Source organism: Ailuropoda melanoleuca, chromosome 6 (assembly GCF_002007445.2).
Source record: "Ailuropoda melanoleuca isolate Jingjing chromosome 6, ASM200744v2, whole genome shotgun sequence".
NCBI lineage: Eukaryota > Metazoa > Chordata > Mammalia > Carnivora > Ursidae > Ailuropoda > Ailuropoda melanoleuca.
Genome location: NC_048223.1, coordinates 73954709 through 73980555, shown reverse-complemented (window position 1 = coordinate 73980555; position 25847 = coordinate 73954709). Strand labels below are relative to the sequence as shown.

Here is a 25847-nt window from a genome sequence, read left to right as displayed (position 1 = left end):
GGTGTGAGTATTAAATAAAGCAAAGCATTGCTTTACAATGGTAGAAAATGTTTTTGTGTTTCGACAGAAAAGTGTGCTTCGTCTGTGGTGTGTCCTCCTGGATTAGCGGATTCTAGATCTGTTGTCTTCGAGCGATATGTAAATTCTGTCGTGTCTGATAGTGATAACTGACCATCTCTTTACAATTCATCTCAACATTTCTCTACTCCATATACATTTGTGCTCTTTGGACTTTTCTGCTGGGCTGGTTAAAACACTGTCCTGTTTCTTCATTGCCTGAGTCAAAATCCTTAACCTGTGTTCATTTTTATAGCTTTATGAGAATCATGATTTTACCTTTTCCTGAATATTATCTTTTAACACAAAATCCTTCTGTAGGCCGATGGCTTGTGAAGAAGTTCAGCCACTCTCCTCTTCCCTTCCTCTCTAAGATTTGGTTATGCAGACCAGGTCTCTGGAGACTTCTTTACTGGAACCTTTAAACATGGGTATTTTAAAGCAACACACAGCTGAAACCTCTTTTTGGTGCTGTTTTCTGCACTGTTGGGTTTATTAATTTGAAGTCACAGGACTGTGTATCTAAAGTATTCACCTGTTTTACCAATTTTCCTTCAAGGAGCTGAGAGAAGTTGGGGAGGGGTTGGGGAGGACAGCGGGAAAGAAAATGTCAAGAAACAGAAAACAGAAGAGATGCTTTTATATGCTTCATCCCAGTGCTATCACTTTAGAGCTCCTGGGCTCCTGGTCACATCAGATCTGGAACCTGTTATCTCCTTGCAGGTCTGTGCTGTTCTTTAGGGAAAAAAGGAGGAGAGGTAGAAGCTTGTATTTTTTGGAAACCCCCCACTCAGACCCACGAACTGTACCACGCAATGACTACATTTCTGATGCCTTAATCTGAAGACGGAGGGACCACAGATAACTGAAAAGTGAATCCAGCAAGTTCCCCTCTGCTTGCCCTCCATGTGGGTCTCCTTGAACAGCAGGCAGAGAAGAAGGGACCACAGCTCTAGAGAAGGACCTCAGAGTCCCCTTATCCCTAGCTTTTTCTCTCATGAGCTGGAGGGACCATGGTGTCGAGTGACTTTGGGTGAGTCGCAAACGTTCTTAGTCTCTCTTGTAGAAGACGAGCTGGGTGCTGATGATCTCCAAGGCTTGTTTCTACTCTGACATGGTAGGAAGCCAAGGTCAAGCCTTTGGGTCTGTTACAGAGGGAAGCAAACTGCTATTCATCAAGACTTTCTTTTGACTTCCATAGCTCGTTTTGCTCATCCAGAAAGGGTAAGATGGAACTTCTCAGTTCAATGGGATTACTGCAGGATTTCCGTGGCTGCTGCCTGAGATATTCCCTGCGATTCCTGTCCCCTTTGGATGGATGGTCAATTCTGGGTCATTTGATTATAGTTCTGCCTTGGTACACGTTTTTTTCATGGGTGGTTAAAACATATTCAAAGCTTGAGTATTTCGTTAAAAATGGCTGAAAATTGGGGCACCTGGGTGGCTCAGTTGGTTAAGCATCCAGCTCCCAATGTGGGCTCAGGGCATGATCTCAGGGTTGTGAGATCGAGCCCTGCCTCGGGCTCTGCACTGGGCATGGAGCCTGCTTAAGATTCTCTCTCTTCCTTTGCCCCTCCCCCCAACTGTCGCTCCTGCTCTCTCACTCTAAAAATCAATCAGTAAATAAATAAATTTGAAAATGATTTCTTCCCTAAATGCTCTTTAAGCTAATTATGGTTATTAATCATGGGTCTTTAGAAGTCTCAATGGGAAAACTTAACTTCACACTCAATTTCTTTTTGGTTTTGTCCTAAAATAGAATTCAAGCAAAATAAAATATTAAACAGAAATTTCCCTTATATGAAACGTCCATCTTCCAATCAATCAACATAATGAAAATTAAAACTTAGTAATTCTATGTGCATCTTTGAATTTTAAAACAAGCGTGGCAACTGTTTTTATGTGGAGATGAAACTCCACTTTTAAGTGACTTAGTCTCAGATCTGTTAACAAAAGAGTCAGAACCGAAATCCACTCTCCTGACCCTTAATCTTTTCCTTTTTGCACACCACCATCTTCCTTTCATTAGCTAGGAATGAAGGCGCCCTTTCATCATGAAACTCTCTTTTCCTTCCGAAAGATATTAAAGTAAAGGTATATACTTTCTAAAAAAAAAATAAAATAAAATGAAATGGCATGACATACATGATTTGTAATTTATTACTGAGATCAACTTCCATTTTAGAAAAGAAAGAAAGAAAATATATAATTTATATTTACATTTGTTTTACAGCGAAAGTATTTACACAGTAGACATACAGTACAGAACAGTATAGAAAACCCAGGATGATACAGACAGTAAAGACCATAGCTTCAGCAGAGAATTTTTTGCTACTTTTTCCCTTAACGAGTGGAAGCATGAAGCTAACTGTCGCCTCGCCATTTTGCTGATTTAGCCAGTTACTATTTCCCTTTTTTTTTTAGCTTGTGGCCTCTCCTAAGCAGCCTTTTTTCAGTGCCATTAGTGACACAGTTTCCATACTACTCTTTTGGGTTTCATCCTTAGGACGCCTTTTCTATCATTGTGGTCCAGGCCACTGGCCCTTGTGGGGTAACCCTGTACTTGCTTTTTTAAAATTCTCCCCATCTGGGAGGAGCAAAGCGACTTTTCAAGGAACAGTCAGATTTTTTTTCAGTTATGTCTTCTACAGAATATTCACGTGGCCAAGAATGTCCATCCTTGTATCTTACAGGGCCGAGGCCTGGAAGGGACTCTCGTTTAGCGCACCAGGGGCAGAACTGAGACTAGAACCTGGATCTCCTGACCCCCTCACAGGGCCCTTCTCCTGGCCACCCTGGCTGGGATGGAGTTGTTCAGCATTCCAGATTTTTGTCTACCTAGATGTGTCGAAGGGGGAGGCCAGAAGTTTCCAAGAGACATCGGTATGGGTTATTGGGGGCCTCCGCCCTCTTCTTCAAAAACCCTTGAGAAGGCACTTGTGAAAAGCTATCTACTCATAGGTCCTTAGACAAACCCCAACCACCCAGGATGCTCTCCCTCTGGTTCACTTTTAGCTTGGACGTCACTGAGGAAGAGTGAAAACTCCAGAGGAAGCGGGGGAAGCTGTCTTTGGCCTGTAGGTTCAGGCGTTGGCAAGTTGAATTGCCAACTGAATCATGGCCAATTAAAAATCAAAGTCAGAAACCCGAAGGACAGAATAATCGAGCAGAGAAACAAGGTTTGGTGACGTAGCTCTGGTGATGGCCACATAGGCGGCATTTATAGCAGGACCAAACTTTTCACATCCATATCTGTCTATCAGAAAGCTTGCTCACTGTTTAAGCAAAGTGCTTTCCTCCGCCTACTTATACAAATAACGAACATACTTCCAAGTTATCAAGGGTGGTTAGAAAAAGAAATGGAGTGCACCAGAAAAAATGCTCAAAATTATGAATGATAATAGAATAAGGGTGATACTGATCACAATTATAAGAGACAGTTCTTAAAACACCAAGATATTAGATATAAGAAGTTAGCAACAGCACAACGTATATAAAATGGGTCTGTAAAATTGAAACATTTCTGAAATTACCCGAAAGCTGGGGGAAGCAAGAGAAACTTTGTTCCATTATCAAGCTCATCATAGAAATAAAACTGTGCATTTAAACATTGTCCACCAAATGTACCAAATAACAAGAAAAAAAAAAGGGAAAAAAGAAAAAAAGAACATCTTAAATAAAAGTAAAAGTGGGGCTCCTGGCTGGCTCAGTTGGAAGAGCATGTGACTCTTGATCTCAGGGTCATGAGTTCAAGCCCCACACAGGGTTGTAGAGATTACTTCAATAAATAAAACTTAAAAAAAAAAGCAAAAGTAACAAATGCATAAAGTCCAATTGCTTCAATGAAAAGACCAGCCTGGGTTGCTGTGGAGGGTTGCAATCTCCAGTTGGGCAACTGGTGGGAGGGAGGGGCGCTGGCAGTGAAGGAATCAGGCATCTTTGCCCTTAGCATCGCTTTCCTGGTAGATGGCATTTTAATGGAATCACTGTAATATGCTAAGAGATTCTAGACTTTTTCTTATAAAGGAAGCTCTCAGATTTATAGGGTCATTAAACTTCTTTGGAGCCCTTAAAATCATTAATGGGAGAGGCCACAGTGCTCAGTGGAGTCTGGGACAACAGACGGGTTGCTGGAGAAAAGCTGTGGTCTGAGCTGTGGCAGATTCTGTCCCGAAGGGGTCCCTTTGATCCGTAGCGAGGCCAAGGTTGAGGCTTGGGCCTTGAGAGGCTCTACAAAGGCCGTCATGTTCTTGGGTCACCACTATCCAGTGCAATGCCTTTTACTAGTAGGGACCCCAGAAACCCCAGGTCTCCAGGAGCCCCAGAAGGGCTGCATCGTCCTGTGGCCAGCAGCCGGGGCGGGGGTGGGGACACTTGTGGAGAGCTGTGAGCCCACTCTTCAGAACCACACTCATTGTGAGGAACATGACGTGACCACCTCAGGACTTGGTGAGGGACACTCGGACGAGTGGCTTTTTCAGAAAAGAAGGCCTTAACTGGAGAAACCACACTTCCTTCAGGCCCCCTTCCAAGTGGGGGACATCGTCCGTTTACGATTAGGTTAACGTTGGGACAGGGGGACTAGAGGTTGCGTCCCAACACAGAACCAGTCTATTCCTCCGAGTTTGTGTGTCAGGGGACAGCAGATCGTGGCCAGTTGGTGCAGTGGAATGTTGCTCTGTTCTGCCTCTACCCCTAACGGGGTGAGGCTTGTATGACTTGTGGTTTCACACAGTCTACGCCCAGCCATATTCCCAGAGCCAATTTCCTCTTACACACAGTTATGACACACCCGTGACAGCAGCAGAGCCCCTTAGAGACTTCTGTTGCTCATTCTAGAGCATGCACATTGGACTGTCATGGCCATGGTGATGGGCACCCTGCACGCTCCTGCTCCTTCATGGGACATACTGGGGGTCTTTCATCGAGGGCTTGGATGGCCATGGAACTGGCTTGCTTTTTGGGGTAAGCTCTAGAACAAAAAGTTGGTTTTTGAGAACAAGAACAGCTCTTCTATTTTCTGCCACAAATACCTGGCACTGAGTTTCTCTGAACATCTCCTTATATACTGGAGACCTCATCCCAGATTCCAACTGTCCATGCACAGAAGGAAACCCAGTAAGTTCCCAAAGGAAAAGGAAGGCACCCACACAGGGAATTTTAGCCCTTCCTCGTTCGCTGTAGCTTTGCATCCAGGTTTAGGGAGGAGGAAGCATTTATCAGTTCAGGCTGGAGCCAGAAAACCTCTTCAAATTAGAAAAAAAAATAGACACTTAAGTGGTTGAAAAGAAAACCAAATAAAACAAATCCCCAATAGGCAAAAAGACAAAAGCACTTGACCTGTTGAAATCAGCAAAAAAAAAAAAAAAAAAAAAAGCTATTGAATTCTAGAATTGCAAGATATTACATCTAGCTTCACCCTTGAGAGGATGGGTAAGATGGAAGTCTTTGCTCTGCAGCCCACCACCTTCTCCTAGAGACGTGGCATGCCGCAGGTCTGCACTGACAAGTTCACTGTACATACCGAACTTAAAACCAATAGAAAACCCCAGGGATTTGCTCATGACCCTGAAACAAAAACAAAAACAAAAACAAAAACAAAAACACCAAAACAAAGAAAACAAAGCATTTTTTTTCACCAATAGGTCCTAATAACAATGTTTTATCAGAATAAACACCAGAAGTGAAGTAAAACTGTGCATTTCCCTGCTTACGGGGAACATACTAAGAGAAATGATACATCTGCCAGAGACGATTGACATGAAAGGCACCAGGAGTGTTTGGGAGGCAAACAGAACTGTCACACAACTTGACAAGATGGCGGGTCTTTCTCCCAGGAGACCTCGCCTTGTAAAGGTGAGCCAGAATGGTAGGGAGCTCTAGGGGACAGAGGATGGGAATGGAGACAGAGAGGGATGGGGGCAGGGACACAGGAGGGAGCCAAGCAGTCTAAGGGTGAGAGGTGAATGGAGAGAGACCTGAAAACAAGGGAACAGGCCAAGGGCGGATGGCAGATGAGGAGGTGAGAGATCGGAAGGGGGTGCCAGAAAACCATCTGAGCAGATGGGCTGGGAGCCTTAGCCCTGGGGGGAGGGGCTTTAGCAACCATTTGCCAAAGTGCCACGAATATCAAGACGGCAGAAACCTCTCAGGCTCTCACCATCTGCTTTACCTGGTGAAGGGGAGCAAGCCTCTCTCTAGACACTGAATGGAGGTAATAATGGGGGCCCCCTGGAAACCAGGGACCGATCTGCCACCCAGGAAAGGTCCTGTGTGTTGAAAAAATGACATCTTTTTGGTAAAGGCACTCCTGTGTGAAAGGGATTCCTGCAGGGGTCAGGATGGGGCAGCTGTGCACATTGGTGGGGACCCCTGGGGTGAGGAGGTGGTGGGGGGATGGGTCACTCCAGGGGGTTTAGCACCAGGATGCCTTCACAGGAGGCGCTTTTGACCCAAAGGAGAGCTCAGGGGAAATAACTTTTTAAAAGTCATAAGAAAAATACAACTAGTAAAAAGAAGATATCTTGCTTTAACATCAAAACAGAAATGATAGAAAAACTTAAACCATTAGCAAACTATATACAGGTAAAGGTTTTCTTCCGTAGAAAAGACCCACTGCCAGCAGTACGGACAGGTCCTTACCAAAAGTAAGTGCAAGAAAAAACAATAATGAGTTAGTGGTTTTATCATCTAGGGATTACTCTTGAAAACCTCCCCGCCCCCCGCCACTGCCTAATCTATACAGTGGTCAGATATGCTGTTGACCTTCGTTATGCAATTCTGAAAATTACATTCTGATTCGCTTTGAAAAAATGCATTAAAGCTCAGTTATAATTGCACCGAAGTTTCCTGCGCTAGAACTTCTCCTGAATTAGTGAGGTAATGATTGTTAAACTTAAGACAACAGGTTGATGGCTGGCCAGGGCGTCTTGCCCACGGTGTGGAAGAGGTCCCCGGCAGGAGCAGAAGGAGGGAGGGAGGCTGCTGGGGACGGGAGTGGCCCGGCACCAATTAAACATCTTCCGTTGGCGTCCGCCAAAAGGAGAAGCCTCATTCAACCAGGAATATGGGTAATGGGAATTTTAAGGAAGGATTAAAAAAAATTGCCAGTTTTTCCCTTTCGAAAAGAAAAATGAAACCCTAGGAGCCTTTATGGGATTTAGTTTTAAAAAGCAACTTCCCAGGAGGGCAGTCCACACACATCGTCCTGTCCGCTCCCCATCAGCCACCATGTCTACGACTCTGTGATTCGATGTCCTCCGTTTGTCCTCCAGGCCCTCTGGGTGGACACAAGAGGGCCTGCTCTGTATCTGATTTCACTGGAAATTTTAATGCATCCTTTCTCAAGCGGCTCCAGTTCACTGAGGTGTGACTACGGAAAGCAAGATTTCTTTTCTGAACGGTGAACACTAACCGGTGCATTGTCTAACATTGACAGAGCGCTTTGCCACGTTCCTGGTCTTTCCACCCACCGGTGAGGCAGGCAGGACAGATGAAGGAGGCTGGGGAGGCTGGGAGTGCAGTGGCCCCACGGTGGCCGGCTGGCAGGTGGCAGTCAGGGCCAGTGAGCGCACCTGCTTCCTCCCGGCCACGGCGCTTTCCCTCTGGCTGCGGGACTTGCAGGCGTGTTTATTCTGGTGGACGCTTGCAAGGAAACACTTGGTCTTCGGAATGAGCGGAGTGCAAGAAAAATGTCTGTTAGCAGGTGGTTTCACTGTATGTCTGACAGCGAAGAGAGCCCAGGGACTGGCAGTGTCCTCTCTTAAAAGGTGGCCCTGCTGGGTCTGTCTTCCTCGACGGTGATTGGCTCCGAGAGGTTTGGTGGCGGGTGATGCAGACCATTTGACCACATACAAATGTCCGGGATCCTGTGAGTCATCCGATGTCCTCAAACCCACTCACTTGTGTGTCATGTCCTATAGGGATGCTGTTTATTTCTTCTCTGCTCGCAGGATGGCAGGAGTGTTGGGTGGCGGGTTAACCTGGCCGTACCCACCGAGCCCCACGTCATGCCTGGAGCACTCTCGGGGTCCACGAGCCATGACTTTTGCCACATTCAGTTGTGCACGAGGGCCCTTGACCCCAGAGGGGTCTGAGGTGGCCCCCTGCCTTTTGTCTGCAGCCCCGGATGCGCTCCTCCCCCTCAGGTAAAGAGGTTGCTGCTCCTATTAAAACAAGCATCCGAGGGGGGAGCACATGGAGTGGTCAGGGAGGGGCAGGACTGGATTGACAGCTTTGTGGGCCAGACTCTGCGAAGGGGAAAAACCAGAAACCTGTTCTCATGCATTTTCTTTAACCTGTAGGGCTGAGAAAAGATGTGATGGAATTAAGGTCAGAATGTGTGCCGGTGCCCCAGTCTATCCATCTCGGAAATGTCCTGGGGAGAAATTCCTCTGAGCTGTAGGTTTATTCAAGAAGACATCACTTTCCTTTGGATACCCACCACCCTTTGTTTCTGCCTTTCTCTGGCCTGCCTTCCCTCCCGATGTGGATGCCATTCCTGTTCTGCTCTTACCTCCCACCAGAGAGGAGTGGAGGTGAGAACGGGGGCGGGGGGCAGGGGGTATCCTTGTGCTCCATGCAGTGTCCACCTGGCCCCGACACCTTGAGCCCTGGGTCTGTTTGGGGGGGTTGAGTCCTCACCAGAGCTTGCCCTGGAAAGGCTGGGGATCACGGTTACTGTGGCCCCACCTCCCGGTCTGCCAGGTGGACACCCGCGGTCATGGCAGGATCAGCAGCAGCGCCCTCCCTTACTTGCCGGAGGGTCCTCGACTGAACGAGAGAATACAGCCACCGTATTCGCGAGAGAAGCAGGCAGTGGGGTGGTCTGTGTGTGGTGAGCGAGGGAGAAGGAAGGCAGTGGGTGGGTAGTTTCCAAGTACCGTTGCTTCAACAATTTGGTGAAAGGAAGAGGGCTTGTTCTCGATCCTCTCGAAAATACGAAGCTTGCTGCCTCTCTCCCTCGTGGTCAGCTCCGTACTGGCTGGAGCTTCTCAGGACACCAGACTACAGGCGTGAGGTCCTGGGCTTTGAGCGCCAGCCCCGGTGTCCCACCTTGTTGCCCCGTCTTGCTCATGGGCTTCTCTCCTCGCTGACATCATTGCCCTTTCCTCTGGAAGACAGATGCCCTCTGCTTTTCCAGCTTGGTGCATTCATGAGCTTACGTTTGAAAGAACCCAGGAAGCGAAAGGCTGCACAGGGCCGCACCGAAGGAAGTGAAAGGAAATGTGTTGAGAAGGAGCTAGGAAGGTGACAGGTGTCTGGCCCCAGCCTCCCGGGGAGGCTTTCCAAGCTCAGAGCATGACCCTGCTGGCAGCCCCTCTGCAGAGAGGCTGCTCAGAGAACCGCAAGTGTCCATGAGAAAGGGGCAGCCAAGAGCCCTTCAGGGTGCAGGAATGACAGAGGGTCCTAGCTGCGGGCTGCAGCAGAAATCCTGGCCGCAAGCCAGAGGAGGCAGGCACGCCCAGCCCTCACTCTTCTGGTTGAGCTCTGGCCCTTATGGGGGGCAGACGGCCCCCAGTCTCTTGTGGTCACCCTCTGATCAGGCCTCAAGCCAGTCCCCTGGGAAGGGTTTGGCCTGCGACCCTCTGTTCGGGGGCAGGTCCGTCTTCTCCCTCCTCCAGGGCAAGGCACTTTCCCCAAGACTCTGGGCTGGCTGGCTTCACTTCTTGGCCACCAACCATGGACTCTGGCCCTTGAGGAGGCAGAGAGAAGGGGATGTTTGAAAAGGAGCCTCACTGGGGATTGGCTTGTGGGGACACCTCCCCAGGCCAGGGGATCCCACAGACCTGGCCAACCCTGGTGGACTTCCAGCATGGACCCACCTTCTCTACCCCCTTTCTTCTGCAGAAATCTCATTTGCTTTCCCCTGATTTGAGAAGCAAGCGTGGCCCAGGCTGATGCTCCGTGGAAGGGGATGGAGGACGAGGCAAGGGAGAGACTGCTTGTCCGCGGCAGCCAGCTCCTCTCTCCTGCCTCTGTAATCCCTTCCCAGCAAACTCCCTCCTCATTCTGGCCACACTGGCTGCCATGGAGTCCTCTGGCGTGCCCTCAGTAAGCACTTAGCACATCCGTCTTGGCATTGCTGGGCATCCCTGCTCATTCCTGGAGGGCAGGCTGTGTCTCACAGTCCATAGTAGCCTGGCCTCCCTGCCCACTGCTCACACATAGTAGGTGCTTTAATCAAGTAGACTGATGACTCAGCAGGTCGTGGGTGTTTATGGGCCTTGACCATGGGAGGGAGACATTGAGCTAGGTCTCCAGGTGCCTAATGAATTAGAAAGTCCCTTCCCTCCAAGAGTTCACTGTCTGGTGTGGAAGACTGACTTTTCCTCCTCTCATAGAAGGTGGAGGTAGAAAAGAACACAAAGTTCTGGGTTTTTCCAAGGAGGGAGACTCACCAACTTAGGAACCCAGAAAAAGCTTCTCAGCCAGGGCCCTGGTGGTCTGAGCTGGGCCTCGAAAGGAAGGTAGAACTTTGGCAAGTGGGAAAGAACAGCCTTGCAGGCAAAGGGCCTGGTGTGGTGAAGGTGTGGAGGGGAAGGTGGAGGGTGTGTGCAGGGACCTGTGAGCCCCCCGACGGCTGGGGAAGGCCCCATGGTGCTAAGGCTTGGTCTCAGTCCAGTTCTGCCTCTGTCTACACCGCCCTTCACAGATGCTTGGCTGTTCCGCGGAGGCAGGCCTTTCCTAGGACCAGGGGGTCACTTTGGGTGTGGAATTCTGCCTCAGCACATATAACCCAACTTCCTCTCCCTGCGGCATCTCCCCCTCCTCCACTGCAGTGAGGGGCCTCCTGCCTCAAGGAAACGCCACCTCGAAAGTCCGCTCCTTGAAGAAAGGAGCAGCTGGTCCCTCCCCGGTCCTTCCTTCCCTGCTAGCCCTCTTCATGTGCGCCCTCTTTCCCGGGTCACGCACCAGTGGCCCACCCTTCCCTTCTTTTCGGAGATGTGCGGCCACAGGTGCTTGACCCTCGGGGTGTCTGAAAGTGTGTCCAGGTACGGGACTGGGGGGCGGGGTGGCCAGGCTGCGCTGGTGCGGGGGCTGCAGGGCAGGGGTGCAGAGAGCCGGATGTGCGGGAAGGCTGGGCGAACCTTAGCAAGGCAGCGCAGTGTCCTTGAACCTTTGTGGGGCTCTACGGATCCCCCCTGTGTGCCAGATGGTTACACCTGTATCCCTTCACCTCTGATAAATCTGACACCAGTGAGAGAATAGCCTCTACCGCCACCCCTGCCCGAGGAGAGCAGATCCCACTCACCGACCCCGCCGGCTCGGGCTCCTCGGAGTCCCGATCTTCAGGCTTATGGAGCACACGCATGCAGCATGCGGCGTTGCAATGCCAACTCCATGCATCACACTCTCCCAGCTAGATGGCGCTAGCTAGAGGGGGCGGGAATGCGCCAGCGTCCCAGACCTCCCAGGGCCGACCGGTCAGTGGAATCAGCGGGTTTCAGGTTGTCAGAGGTCACCCAAGTCAACCCCCTCATTTGACATTTGGGGAAACTAAGAGCTGGAGTCAGTTTGTCCCGTACCACATAGTTGACCGTGGAGGAGGGACCAGAAGCTGAGCCTCCTGACTGGCTGGCCAGCGCCCTCCCCCTTCCTGGGCCCCTCAAGCACCCCCCAGGTCGTTGGCGTTCCATTCTGGCGGAGGAAGTCAGGGGCCCCGGAAGGGAGGCCAGCTCTGGGCCTGGCAGGGAGGAAGCAGAAAGTGAGGCAGAGGTGGGGCGGTGTGGGCCCGTGGGGAAGGAGCCGTTCCCTCCTTAGCGAGGTGTGACTACAGAGGCACAGGTCCCTGACCTCGGTGAGAGTGGTTATTTGGGCCTAGAGCACCCCGTTCCCCTGTCACCTGCGGGGGCGCTGGCTCCGTGGTTTGTGACCCGGGGTGTTGGCAGACCTGCATGTGGGCCGTGGTGGGCAGTAACGGGGTGGCTGAGCCAGTGGGCAGGGCTGGACGGGGCAGTGAGCCCCAGGAGGCAAGGGGTCTGCAGTTCATAGAGAATGTTAGCCAACAGGACTGTAATTTGCCCCGTGGGGCGGGCCTTGGGGGCTGCATTCGCTTCCTGGGCAAGCGGTTCTCAGCAGAAGGGGCTGCGAGTCCCAGGAACGGGGTGAGTGTCTCTGAGCTCCGTGAACGTTCTCTGGTACCGGCCCGGGCGCCGTCCTGCTCTGTCTGTGCTCCCGTGGCGCTCCGGCACCTCTCCTTCTGGCGCCCGGCCTTCCTTGTGCTTCTGGTCTGCCGGCATGAGTACCGGTCCCCAGCTACTCTGCAGACTTCCTGGCCATCGCTTTTCCTACTTCTAATCTCCCTGCTCCACGTCGGACCCAGAGGCCAGCTGAGTCGAGGTCCCAGTGGCGAGGCCCAGGGGAGCCCCGAAGTCAGACCCTGCGGAGAGGAGGGTCCTGGCTGAAGAGACGTGAGGCTCCAGAGCACAGGGAGAGACGAGCCTGAATTCACAGCCCACCCCCATGACCTGCCTCGCGCTGGGAAGGGCAGCGTGGCCACTGAAACCGGCCAGATCGATCCTTTTGGTCTCCGACCGCCGGCAGCTTGCAGGGAAATGTGTGGAGGCCCATGTGGGCCTCCTGTCCCCTCCTCTGTACTTATTTCTCCTTGACACTGACTTTTAAACTTTCCCTCACACGTATTTCTATGCTATTCTCTATTCTTTCGAGGGGCTCTGGATCCCCATGGTGTTAGCTGGGGTGCAACAAGGAAATGGATAACACCAGGACTGAAAGAAAGTGCGAGAGGATTCTACTCAGCCAGATAGCCAGGGTGCTCAGCTCCCACAGAAGCTCAGGCCCGGAGCCTTTCAGCTAATGTTTGAGTCTAGTCCGAGGCCGTCCGTGGGTTCAGACCGCTCCTCTGAGAGCCTGAAAGGGAGCGAGTGCATGAGAACCGGGTTACCCTCATTCTTCAGGACCTCCGTTGGGGTGGAAGGAAACAAAAGGAAGGGGTGAGGGGGCGGCACTGCAGGTGGCAGAAATCAGCAAATCTTGGGGAGTGGAGGATGTGGGCGGGGCTGCATTGTGACTTTCATGGGTAGTGGACACTTTTGCCTTTGTGGCAAAAATGATATTTTATGACAGCTCTGATAGAAGGACAGGTATAACCCTGGCTGGATTCATTATTATAGATTAATTTCCCCCCGACCCCGAATTTAAAAGAAATGAAAACGAAAATATTTTCTTAGCTCCTGAAAGTGCCGGGGGCCCAGGCTTGTGGCACTTTGCCTGAGGCACCAGCACTGGCTCGGGTGAGAAGTGTCCCTGGACTCAGGGTGACTTGGTGAGTGCCCCATCCTGGAACTCCCCTGCCATCAGAATAGCCACTGTGCCATCTGGAGGCTTGGGCCCGGGGCCCCGGTGCTTCTGCTCTGTGGGGAGGGGACCGGTGAGCTCCGCCCAGTGACCACAGAGCCCAGCTCCAACTCCACCATTTTGCTTTTCAGACAAGGAAGGCGAGACTCCGAGGAGGAAGCTGTTTGAGTCCCAAAACATGGAGTGGAGCTCTAGAGTGGGAATGCTTGGTCCCCGTGGGTCTGGGCAGACTGTGAGTCCCATTACAGCCACGTGGCAAGGATGTCCTGACCGTGACGTCCCCTCATGTGGAGTTCATGGGACTGTGTGTGGACAGAGTCTGAGTGTAAGTTTGGCACTGTCCTGTCTATGAAGAAAGGATCTATTAAGAAAAATTAGAAGTAAAATGAAATAAAATGAGGGGGGAAGGTTCCACTACCCAAGCAGTTTGCTATTTTCAAGCCCCAAAGCAACACCAATTTATGGTTTCAAACATCGAACAGTAGACCTGTGGGCCACACCATGGGTGGTTCATACATGGTCTTTCAGGCAAGGTTCCCGAGACCTTTACCAAACTGTGCACTGTGGACAGAACTCTATAAAACTCTATTTCTTAAAAAATAAACCCAACTTCGGATGGCCAATCTGGCCCAGATCTGTGAGTGTTTTCGAACGTTCTTGGTCGCAGTGGAATGTCCTCAGCTGCTGAAGGGGGAGGGAGCCTTGCAAATGTGCATCGCATGAACAGCTACCAGAAGCAAGGGCTGTCACTACTGACTGTTGCTCAAAAGGAAGAAAAACACAAAATCATCCCAATACTGAAAACAATAACAAACAGCCCTTTGGAACCCTGGGGACCCAGGGGCTTTCCGCAGACCTGAACTTGAACTTGAAATGCTCAAATGGCACCACAACGAACTTGGGATATATGACATACAAGGGACCTTGCTTAAGTGACCCCTCCCTCCCTCTCACTGTTGGCCCTCACATTTCCATATGTTACCCTAAACTTCCGAGGACCCCTGCTTCTGGGACTTCCTGCTTTCGCAAGAAAGAATGTATTAAATTTAATGATTGATCAGGATCGTGAGTTGCCACGTTTCATTTTTTTTTTAATAATGAAAATCCATAAGAGTGTAAAATATTCTTACACACCTAGCTGGCAAACACCCCTGACCTCCACGTCCCCGTGAATTCACACATAAGCTAGCAAGCACCTTGGTGCTGGCTGGCCCCCTTTGGCACCTGAACACAATAATTTATTAAGCGTCAATACTTCATAAGTGTGCACAAATGTCATGCAAACATATGCCCATACTCACAAAAACTGTATTAGAATCGTAGACTTATACAAAACATCTTGTAAACAAAGGGAAGGAGGTTGGCATTTTCTGTACAAAATATGCAGGTTTTTCTTTCTTTTTTTAATAATCTGTAAGATGCATCATACTTCTGGCATTTTCAAAAAGTGAAAACTGTATAAAAATAAATATTCTATGTACAAACACACACACAGGCCAATCCCAGGTTAGAGGCATCACTGCAAAACAAAAACGCACAAAACAAGGTAGAGTTAGTGTTGGTGGGTTTGTGGGTGTCTCCTTCCCTCGTGGGAAAGCAGTGTGCTCTTTGGAAGGCTGGGGTGGCGGGCGGCTCTGGGTAGGGGCACCACGGCCCCCTGGGTGGAACGTCCTAGTGCTGTCTGCACCCCAAGGCAGAAAATCACTTTCGCCTTCCTGTCACCCCCTTTGTGGACACTAGAGGGCACCTGCTCTCCATGTGGCCTTTGGAGGGCCTGCTGTTCGTGATTTACTGCCTCTTCCCAGCCTGAATTTATGGGGCTGCTTCCCCAAGACCCTGCAGCTGTTCTTCCCCCTCTAAGCTCAACCACTCCCATCTCCTAACCATCAGCCGCAACTGTGAAGCAGGAAATCTTGGAAACACCTCATTCCACGCGCCTCTTCCCTGCGTCTGTGGTTTTAAAAGGTCTAGGGGAGCACGCCAAGGGGATGAGGCATGGCTGCAGGGGCGGATTCTCGGGGCAGCCTCTCCCTTGAGGCTGAGCTCTCCCTTTCTCTGGTCCGGAATGCTTTGGGCACCTGGGCGTGTAGGGACTCCGCCTTGGGCCTGGTGTCTTGGTGGTTTCACTACTTTTAACTCAGTCCTGTGAACTAATGAGAGCCTGGGCATTTGGCCCAGAGGAGCTCTTCGTCTGATTGTAAGTGGCCTCTGCTGTCACTAAGACAGGGCTCGATTAGCTAAGCCCCAACTCTTGGACATGCTGGGCTCTCCGGCCCTTTTATGAGGACAGACCAACACTTGGAGACCATGGCGTGAGGGCCGTGAGACATCTCAGCGGGAGCAAGGTGGAGGGAGGGGGAGCAGCACGGCAGGGGGTACCTTTGCGAGGACCCACTAATGCTTCTGGATTAGCAAATCGATGGCCCTTGTCAGGTCGAGGAGCCCTGTGCTTGGGGGGGGCGGGCCCTGGCTGCAGGGTCACAGCCCTGTGGTGTCAGACAGCTTTAATGATGGTGATGCAAGGGCAAACACACGGAAACTCACTGCTGGTAGGAATTCTGGGGCCCCGGGAGGGGCTGGGCTGCAGGACTCGTATGTGCAAGCACGAAGCTCTGGCAGCTTCAGCTCAACGGAAAGGGTAGAGTGTGACCCGGCCAGTCTCTATGATGAGGTAGAGAAGCGATGTGAGTGTATAGTTTAAGCAACTCAGATTCCCTACACCTGGATAAATGTTATCATGTGGCTTAATGGCTTAAATGACCGTGTGTGAACACTGTGAGAATAGCTACTGATAACTAATTTTAAAACGTGGTCTAGTAGTCCTCGGAGGAAAGGTCCTGTGGAAATTAACCACACAAAGCATAAAGATGTCAGCTGTGTGGCTTCATGGAAATTCCAGACGCCGGGGTCTGCGGATGCCTGAAAAAGCATTTTAGAAAGTTCTCTAAGTGCATGCAGCGTGTGGGATGTTTAATGGGCACCCTGCCTTTGGGAGCCTTCCCTTCTCGACCCACGTCTTTTGCAGAGAGGCCAGGCTGGAACTTGCACGTGTGTAATCACACTTGAGAAGGGGGCCGTGTGCCCCGAGGCACTGCAAATCACCGGGCAGCCTTACCTTGTTCCAACAGCCCTGGACCGGTAAGCCGTCTTCGCCCTGCAGTGGGGAAGGAAGGCAGACTGCTCAGACTCTGAGACAGCCCCCCAAGCGGGCGGGATGGGGGGACAAGGGCCACCAACCCTGCGGCAGCTGATCTGGGTACAGCCCACCTCCTGTCTATTTCTCTTCTCTGCCGTGGGACAGAGCCTCGGAAGGGGCTGGGAGGCAAGCCAGGCGGACGTCCCCTTGACTAGGGTCCCAGGTAGTTGCAGTGCAAGGCCGAGAGGGGCTGCCCTAGCCTGTGGGGTCAGGCAGCAGGGTGACCTGAGTGCCCCATTAAGGACAGCCCGAAGCCCCGCGGGTCTCTGCGCTGGCTGTCCTGAGGGCTAGGTGATCATGGGTAAGTCTCTCAGCACTTGGCGGCCTGTCTCTTGCTCTGTAAAGCCTGGGGAAGGCGTGGCTGTATGAGATGGCCGCTACGGTGTCCCCAGCTCTCCTGCCATCTGAGCTGCCTCTCTTCCTTAGCTGAAGGAGGAGGATGTGTAGGCAGGTCCATGTGACAGTCAATAAGGAGGAGGATGGGACACAAAGGGGCAAGCCGCCGCATATGTATTACCACGTGGCTCTGAGGTGCCTTCAGCAAGGCGACGCTGGCCTCTGGCACAGCCTTAGCCATCGCTGGGAATGTGGGGGGGGTGATGAAGTGGAGGATGGACCTCAACTGTGCACCATTTGTCTCCTTTGCTGGGCCCCTGAGGAGCACCTGAGTCTTCTCGGGCCCCGGTGTCCCCGCCTCTCTGGCATACCCTTTGGGGAATCTGGAAGTTCCATGAGACAATGTGGGGAGGGTGGGGCTGAACCAGGGCAAAGATCTGGTTTTCAGTCTGTGTCTACTAGAATTGCAGCCCAGATTCTAGAATTCACATTCCAGGGTACAGCAAGGCTGGACACAGGGTTTCGGGGACCGGAGCAAGTGGTCAGCCCAGAAGCAGTTGAAGGGGAGCCCTCTGTGCCCCAGACCACGAGAGGTACCTAAACCGCTCACCTGGCGTTCAGCAGGCAGCCGGCCCGACACGGAGGGCCGAAGAAGTCTAGTTATCTCGTACTAAGATAGCTCCCCCTGCCCCCATGTCCACAATAATACAGCGCGGGAGACGGGGAAAGGAGCAACGGCGGGAAACACAGTTCTCATTAAGGACCAAAGGAAGATGACCTTCGTTGTCCCCTCTGGGTCAGGGAGGGTCTGCTAGGGGAGGTGATACATTCCAGGGCCTCATGAAGACCTTCCCTTCCCCAGCCCGCCCTTCCCCAGCCGCCACGGGGTGCAACACTTCACATGGACCCTGGAAGGGGGAGGAGCCTCCGCAGGCCACAGCGGCATTCCCATTGGCCCATGACGGTGGCAGGGGGTGCGGAGGAGAGCAAGGCAGGCAGAGGGAGCATGGGAGAGAGGAGCAGGGGGCTGGGGCTGCAGCTAGCAGAACACAAGGTGCTCAGATCATGGAAGGCATGTGGCAGAGGGGACACCTAGCTGGTGAGTAATGGAGGTGCTCCGGAGGGACCAGGGGGTCCCATGGCTGCATGCTTGGGTTCATCAGGCCGGGCGGGGTTTCAGCAGTGGGGAGACAGGAAGCAACCTCCTCTACACTCTTTTGTTTCGTACACTGGTCCTAAAAAGTCTCCTCACGGGGCTCTGTGGTCACCTCTTGGGGTCACATAGCACATTTTCTTACAGGACTTTCCCTTCTCTTCAAAGATAATTCCCTTGGGATCCTGGGGCAGGATGTGGGACCCGGGTCCTCATCTGACTATGACTTGTATGAAGATAGCTTCGTGAACTCCAGACCTCCTGGGGGACATTTCGGGGAGCAGGAGCCTTTTAAGACAACTGCCTTGGAATAAGGTGCCATCTTCTGTTCCCCTGGATGGCTGCAGGGTCGAGAATGTCCGTGCCCAAGGGGGCCTGGGCCTGACGCGAGCAGCACTGTGGCCACTCCGCCAGGACATGCTTGGAGAGGACTCCTAAGTGCCTCCCTGTCTCCTCTCCTCTCTTCCTCAACGACATTCCCAACGTTTCCATTCTCTTCCGGACTTGCTGGTGGTGAACCATCTAAAGATGGAAGGAAGGGAAGCCAAGGGAGGATCTTCTAGTGTCTTCCAGGGTTTGAGCAAAAGGGACAAGCCCTTTAGCATCTAAAACCCTGATCTTGGACCATCCCCTGGTTCTGGTGGTATCACTGGGGCAGCGAGCCCAGACCCAGCCTGGAAGAACGGGCAGGGTGGCCCCTCCTCTACCTCCATTCTAGAACTTCTCAGTCTACCGCGTTTGTGAGCATGCCATCATCAACCCCTGCCACCTCGAGAGATGGGGGGAGCGGGAAGGGGTGTGGCACCGGCTTGGGCATCTCATTCAAGTCTTTTGCCAGGAGCTCGGGGATGCTTGCCCAACCAACTGCAGTGTGTGAAGGAAGTCATGGTTGCTGAGAACCTGTCCAGAGAATCCACTTCCCTAGCTTTTTTTCTGGGGGCAGGAGGGCTAGAAGCTGCTGTGAAAGGAGAATCAGGTGCAGCCAGAGCTGGCTTGGGGGGGCGGTGGGATGGCTCACATTAAGGGCAGGTGCTTTCGAAGCAGCCTCGGGAAGAAGCCAAGAAAGCATCTTGGCAAACTGCATGCTCGAGGGGGCATGGCGGGAGCCCCTGGGGACCAGCCAGGGTGGGGAGAGAGAAGGGGCAAGAGGCGTGTGTGTCGGGGGGCGGCCGGAGAGGCATGCAGACGAGAACCACACACGTGGGGAGGCCCGAGTCAGCCATGCAGGCAGGGGAGGGTGAGGCCATACCAATGGGCATGGGGCATCCAGTCCGTCCAGCCCTGGTAACCCCGGCTCCCCTTTCTCTCCTTTAAAACCTCGGTGTCCCTGTTCACAAAACCAACCACGATGATTATTTAGGTCAAGGCGGGCCAGCTCCGACGGTGGAGCGGAGAGGCCCAGGTCCCTCCCCGGCCAGGATGCAGGACCCTTGAGGCAGCTACAAGTACAGCGCCAATCCCAGCGGATTCCCACTTTCCAGGTTCCGCTTTGGTGCTCTCTTGGGCTCCGCGAGAGCTGAGCTGTGGAACGTGTCCAACCGGCCCCCTCTCTGTTTAAAGCCTCACTTGGAATAAACACCGATGAATTTCAAATTGAGTGTAGTATAGTTTCCGGAACCTTCAAACAGATTGTGAAGGCACTTGAGAAGCCCGGCTAACGTGCCACAAATCACTCCTTATGAGCTTGTTTGGGGGTGCTCCTTGGGGGGGGGTCTGTCGACTGATTCTGGTCTGCTGCTTTATCTGCATGGCTGGTGGACGCTGGGAGGCTGTACATTAAAAGCCCCTTTCTGGCCTTGTTCTACCCCGTCTGGGGCCTAGGTGGCCCGAGGGAGACACAGATCCGGGTGTCCTGCATCCTGACAGGGGATTCCAACAGCTTGAGCTGCTGGCCACAGAGGCGGCCACGAAACGAAGAAGGCAAATGTGTGGCTCGCAAATGCTCCACCGGCTTCCAAATCTATCCTGGAGCGAGGAGCCGAGGCTTGCTCCGAAATCCCTTTCCTCGGGGAGGGGGTTCTTGTTTCCACACATCAAGTGCTCTGCCTCTTCACAGGGAAGGGCTGTCGCCAGAATGACGCAGCTGGGGTCTGAGGGCACGACCCGCAGCAGGCGGAACCCCCCCCCCCACCGCCGCCGACAAGCGGACGGATAGACGGGGTGGCATCAGTGCAGACGCTCCCTCGTCAGCTTAGCTTATTTGCCTTCTTGGCTTCCAACTTGCAAACCTCAAGGAAAAAACCAGAACGATGCAAGTGATAAATGAAGACATACCAATGGGCAGGGGGCATCTAATCCAGGCGCTCCTTGGTCTCCCTTATCCCCTTTAGGCCCTCTAGAGCCTTTCTTCCCCCTCTCCCCCTGTAAATAATGGTTTAGTCCGAGAGAAAAAAATAACATCAAAACTTTAGGATCATTCATGTGTTAAGGTTAGACACAGAAAAAGAAAAAAAAGTGAAAGAGGGAAAATAGGCTGGCTTAATAAGGATATTCTTCCCAATGAGATTTGAGGTCAGCGCCCATCCCCACCCCTCTAGAAACTGGAAACCTTGGCTAAAGCCAGTGGGCAGGGGGGCAGGGGAAGAAACTGAGGCCCGGGGGTGGGGAGCAGGAGGGCTCAGAGCTGGAGGTGGAGGGAAAGGCAGGTGGAAGCTACTCGGGGCCAGTCTTGCTAATTCTGAGCCCAGAGCGGGCCTGGGATGAACAGGGGGGCCTACTTCCTTCTCTCGGAGGGTCCATTTTTGAAAGACTTTGACCTGACAACTTTGGTCCTAGTTGGTTTGCATCCCTTTGATATTCTATTAGGAGGCAAGATGATTTATTTAGAGTCCTGGTGTGTGTGTGTGCACGTGTGTGTGAATGTCTGCACATACATGCCTGCACATATGGGTGTATGAGTGTGTGCTTGTGCGTGAGTGTACAAGCACACGTGTGTACATGTGTGTCCCGGGCTCCTGGGTGGCCCCTGGCTCTCAGCTAGTCTTCCTATCGTATGTGTGTCTCTGGCCTCTGGTCTGAATCAGGGGCAGCTAATTTGTGTGTAGACAAGTTGTTCAAGGAACTCATTTGTTTCTGAAAAACTTCAGTAAGCATCATCTTTTTACATTGAACCCCCTTTTGTATGTGTCAGGGTCACTCTCCATTTCAAGAAAGGCTATGGGGAATTCTCTGTAATGAATTTGAGTTTGGATTTTCCTATGTTGGGTCTCCTTTTAAAGGGGCCAAGTGTGCCTGTGGGGAGTCTTTTTGGGAACAGTTCTCCAGTACAGAAGGCTGGCTGTCTCATGTCGGGGGGCTTCCACAGTGCTCCCCGAGGTGGCCGAGGCCTTGGAGGCAGGCAGCACAGGGATCAGAAGAAAGGCTTGGAGCCAGAGTGGGTGCTGCCTCTGACCAGCATTGTGTCTTTGGGAAGTTACTCAACCTCTCTGAGCCTTATTTTTCTTCACCTGTGCAACGTGGATAATTACACCTGCCTTAAAACTTTGTTGTGATGTCTTTGTGCACATTTAATATTGCCATTTAATAGTGGCATTGAGTCTGTGCTCAGTAATGATAGCTGCTTCATCATGATGACAGTGGCAACGATTACTTCCTGTGAGCCCGGACCGGAGCCAAGCCGGCTGCCGGCGGTATGGCCCGGCACGCCCACAGTGTTCCTGCAGTGGAAGGTTGCACGGTTCCTGAGAGGGGGCCAAGGACAAGAACACTTTTTTATGTTTCTCTGAATCTTTGGAAACGCCTCAACTTTCTTGATTCTAGAAGTTCCCTGTAATCTCCAGTTTACTGTTCTGAGTGAGTTTTCTAAGGTGCAAATGCTTCCTTGGAAAATGAGTCTTCAAGAGGACACGTGCCATCGCATTGGCTCTGAGCTAGGCCACCAACGAGAACATGACGGCAGGAAGAGTCCCCGAGCTGTGGACCAGCAAAACAGCTAGCTGTTTGGTGGGGAAGCCCCGGGGTAAACTTTCCCAGCAACGTGGTGCCTCTTTCTCCTCAGGTCGGGCCGGGGTAAAAGTGAACGCAGTTGCCTACGTCCAGAGGGTGGGCAAAGTTCCCGAGGAGCTGGTGGGGGTGGGGTTCCAGGTCCCGGATAATCTCCCTGCGGGCAACAGAAGGTTGGCCGCGGTGGTCCTGACTTTCAGGGTGCGTAGCTTGCACCGTGGGGAGCCATGTCCTGAGGGCCCAGGAGATGGCTTTGAAGTGGGTGTCCTTCGAAGGTTCTAGAGTGCGAGCCGTACCTTCATCCTCCCTGCCTTCCACCCCCAGAGTGACACAAAAGAGGCCTGGCAAAGAGGGGATTCTAGGCGGGCAGAGGGCAAAGACAAGTCAAGCAGCGGAGGTCTTTAAAAAATACAGAAACAGAACTTGATTTTGGAGGAACTGCTTTGAAGCTGGGAGAGTGGAGGGGAAAGATGACGGGATGGGGTCTGGCGATGGGGTGAGCGCGTCTGCGGGGAGAAGTATGGAAGGAGAGAAGGAAGAGTCCGGCCTAGACCAAAAGAGATAACGGAGGGTGGAGAGGCAAGGAGGCAAGGGGGACCTGGCAGAGCTGGCCGCTTACACACACGGCATGCACACACACGGCACGCACACACACCCAGGCGGGGCGTGTTGCAGAACGACTGCACCCTCCCGGCACGCACGCAGACCTTCCAGTTGGCTGGCTTGCAGGGAGCCCCACTGCTACACCCGATTTTCCTGATGACAAATGCCAAATTCATGTTGCCCTTTATCTTTTTTTGTCCCCCCCCCCTTTTTAAGTGGGCTCCATGTGGGGCTTGAACTCACGACCCTGAGATGGAGACCTGAGCTGAGATCAAGAGTCCCAGGCACCCCTGGGGCACCCTTTATCTTGTGATGAACTCTTTCATCCTAAACGTGGCTCCTGGGCCAAATTCCCGGGGCTGTTAGAGGCGGGAAGAGTGTCCCCTGTGACAAGGACAGGACATTCTTTCCATGGCCATGTGTGTCCCCTTAGAAAACGGCCTGTTTTGGGCTTGGGGCCTGGCATGCTACTACAAGGACCTTCTTCCTTTCAGGAGTGGGAAAGAGGCACCAAGACCATTGCCTGGTGGGACACAGAGAAGCGTAGTTTTAAGACGATGTCCCCGTCCACTGTAAGACGGAGCAAAGGGCTTGCGGCACACCGGACAGGGCCTCTCCATGGGCCCAGGCATGACGTGCGGTGAAGTGTGAGAGCGGCCTCGGGCAGTCCCCTTCTCACACCCGGCAGGGGCCGGGACTCGAACTCCTGCAGCTTCACCTTCACGAGCAACAGTGAGGCTTCTAACTAGAATGTCGTCGAAGCCCCTCTGGCCTTTTCCCTTCATCAAAGCGTCACTATTCTGAGCTTCCAGGCCTCGGGAGAAAGAACTGTCCATGGCAAAGTGCTCACTCTGCTTAGAACTTGTTTGTTTTGAAGGCTTTATTACGAAGCCCGCGAGAGGTCTGTTAGGGCCAGTGGTATAAAGAGGTCTGTTTGAGGAGGTCTGTTTGAGGACATTCTGACATCCTGGGGGTCAGAGCTCTCCAATGGAGGACACGAGCTGTTCCTTGACTTGCAAACCTGCTCTTTGGAAGAAGTCGATTGTTCTTTACGGTTTACGGGAAAGCTGTGGGAAAGCGGGTTCGTGCAACCTGACTGTTTTCTGGACTTGACTTTTACTAAGTGACGTGTTGCTAATTGACAAGTGGGGCAGGGGAAGGTTTGTAAAGCCTTAGGAAGGAGAAGTGGAGGAGAAATGTTCTCCTACTGATTCCTGGGGACCTCACTGGCTCATTCAACCACCCCAGAGCTTTGCATCAGGGCTGCCCGCCGCCCCTCCACCTGCGACGAGGGCTTCTGCCTGCCCTGCCTCCACCTCCAGGACAACGCGATCATCGCTGCTTGTGCAGCCTTTAAATGGCCCACTGCCGCAAGCCAACTGAAAAAGTCTAAGAAATGGTTTAAAAGTATTAACTGAATACGATAAAGACAGCCAGAACACTTTAGAAATAAATTAGGAAGGAGATTATTAGTATGCCAGCCAAGAGGTGGAATGATCAATTTTTTTTTTTTCTTAGTGGCCTACATTCTTTGATGGCACAGGAAGGAAGGGGGGCTTCCCAGCCTGCCTTCCCAGCCAGAACATTTCTGGAAGTAGGTCTGATGATTCCAGTGGTTTCTAGACTTGGTCTTCCACGGTCACTCTGCCTGCTTCTCTTTATAGAACATATGGAACAAATTGAGTTACTTTCGGCCAGCTCCCAGGAAGCAGAATTGAGGGCTACAGAAGAGTGCAATAAACATCTTCAACGGAAAAGCCTGGAATTGGTGCAGGATATAAGCATATGGATTCTGGCACTTTCTATTCACGAACACGGTTATCTGTTCGAAGATCAACTGGAGGACCTGGGGTCTAGGAGCCACCTGTTCTGCCTCCAACCGTCTGTGTGAGCTCGGTGGATATTTTGTCGTGGTTCTGGCCTGTCTCTCCATCTGTCCTTCCACTCGTTCTCTCCTCCCTCTAAGACCCTTGGACAACATGACCCACCGGAAGATGTGCTGGGGCCTCTAGGCGCTGTGGGTCACACTCTGGGGACCTCTGCGATGAAGCAACAGAGGAGATATTCTGTGAACGGACCCACAGCTCATCTCTGGGTCAGAGGCAGTTAAATGGTCCCTGCCGGGCTCAGATGTGGCCTGTGTCCGATACGTGGCATGGATCACATCCTACCCCAGGGCTGTGGGTGCAGGGGATGGTCAACAGCTGTGTGCTGGTGATGATGGCAGAAACCAAAGGGACAGCAAAGGACCTCGGAAGGTGCCATTCATTTCATGGTCCTGCGGACTCTTTCCAAGAGAAATAATGGCTGTGATCATTTTTTAAAGGGTTGGCTGCTTACAACAGTTGTGTGCTTATGCTTGGAACTGGAATTTATTTCTCTCTCACCAGCGGCCTGGGATGCCTGGCGAAACAAAGTCTCAGAAGGCTGAGACCAGGCAATCGTGGGTCTAAAAATACCATCGAGGGGTCCATTAGCAGGGCGCTGCAGAGAGTGGGCACGTGGCTCCTGTTGCTGGATGGCAATGCTAGTCTGATGGCCACCATGGGATTCGGTCTCCCCTTGCCATGGAAAAAACCCATGCTTCCATTTCAAGATTGGGCCCCATGCTGCCTGAATGCTACAGAGTAAGCCCCTCACTAGAGAGCCTTTTAATTTAGGTCGATTTACCAGGAAGAACTGAATTTGCCAGTGTCGGGTCAGAAATCCCCAATTGATCATTCCACCACGTCATGAAGACATTAGTAACCAGAGCCAAAGTGCAAGGGCTCAGACTCACCCGGTTTCCTTTGTCCCCAGGTGGTCCATGTAAACCCTGCAATAAATCACAGAAATGAAGACACGTTCGTGAGAAAAGACAGGATGAGCCTTCCTTCCAGGCTCAGAAAGGTCTTCACTGATGCCTAATTCATCAGAGACAGGCTTAATTATCCCCATTTTTCGGAAGGGGGGACAAAGGGACTTGACCTCGAGACACATAGTGAGTTATGGGCGAAGCCAAGAACACGGTTCTGGTTTTCTCGCTCCGCAGCCGAGGCCCTGGCCTGCCGCCCTGTTCTAGCTCAGTCCTGCCAACAGGTGGCAGGTGCGGAGGACACGGTCTGGGCGCAGAGAACTCTCCCGGCAGAAGAGGTGTTTGCATGGCTCTCCCGCCAGGCTGTTGCCAGAAAAGTGGCCCCAAAGCTGCTCATATCCCCTGTTCAAGGCACAGGCTGTTCTCTGTGAGCTCAGTTAGGGGTG

At 52.2% G+C, this 25847-nt stretch overlaps 1 protein-coding gene across 1 annotated transcript in view; it reads right to left on the bottom strand.

Annotated features, from left to right (window-relative positions):
• Window positions 1-16540: 16540 nt before the first annotated feature.
• COL13A1 (collagen type XIII alpha 1 chain) overlaps window positions 16541-25847 on the bottom strand; it is a 142742-nt gene continuing 133435 nt past the window's right edge. Inside the window, exons 35-36 of the mRNA XM_034662615.1 lie at window positions 25387-25422; window positions 16541-19389 (exon numbers count right to left, since the gene is read on the bottom strand). Of these exons, the coding sequence (XP_034518506.1) occupies window positions 18946-19389; window positions 25387-25422 (480 nt within the window). The 3' untranslated portion in view covers window positions 16541-18945. The remainder of the gene's footprint in view (window positions 19390-25386; window positions 25423-25847) is intronic.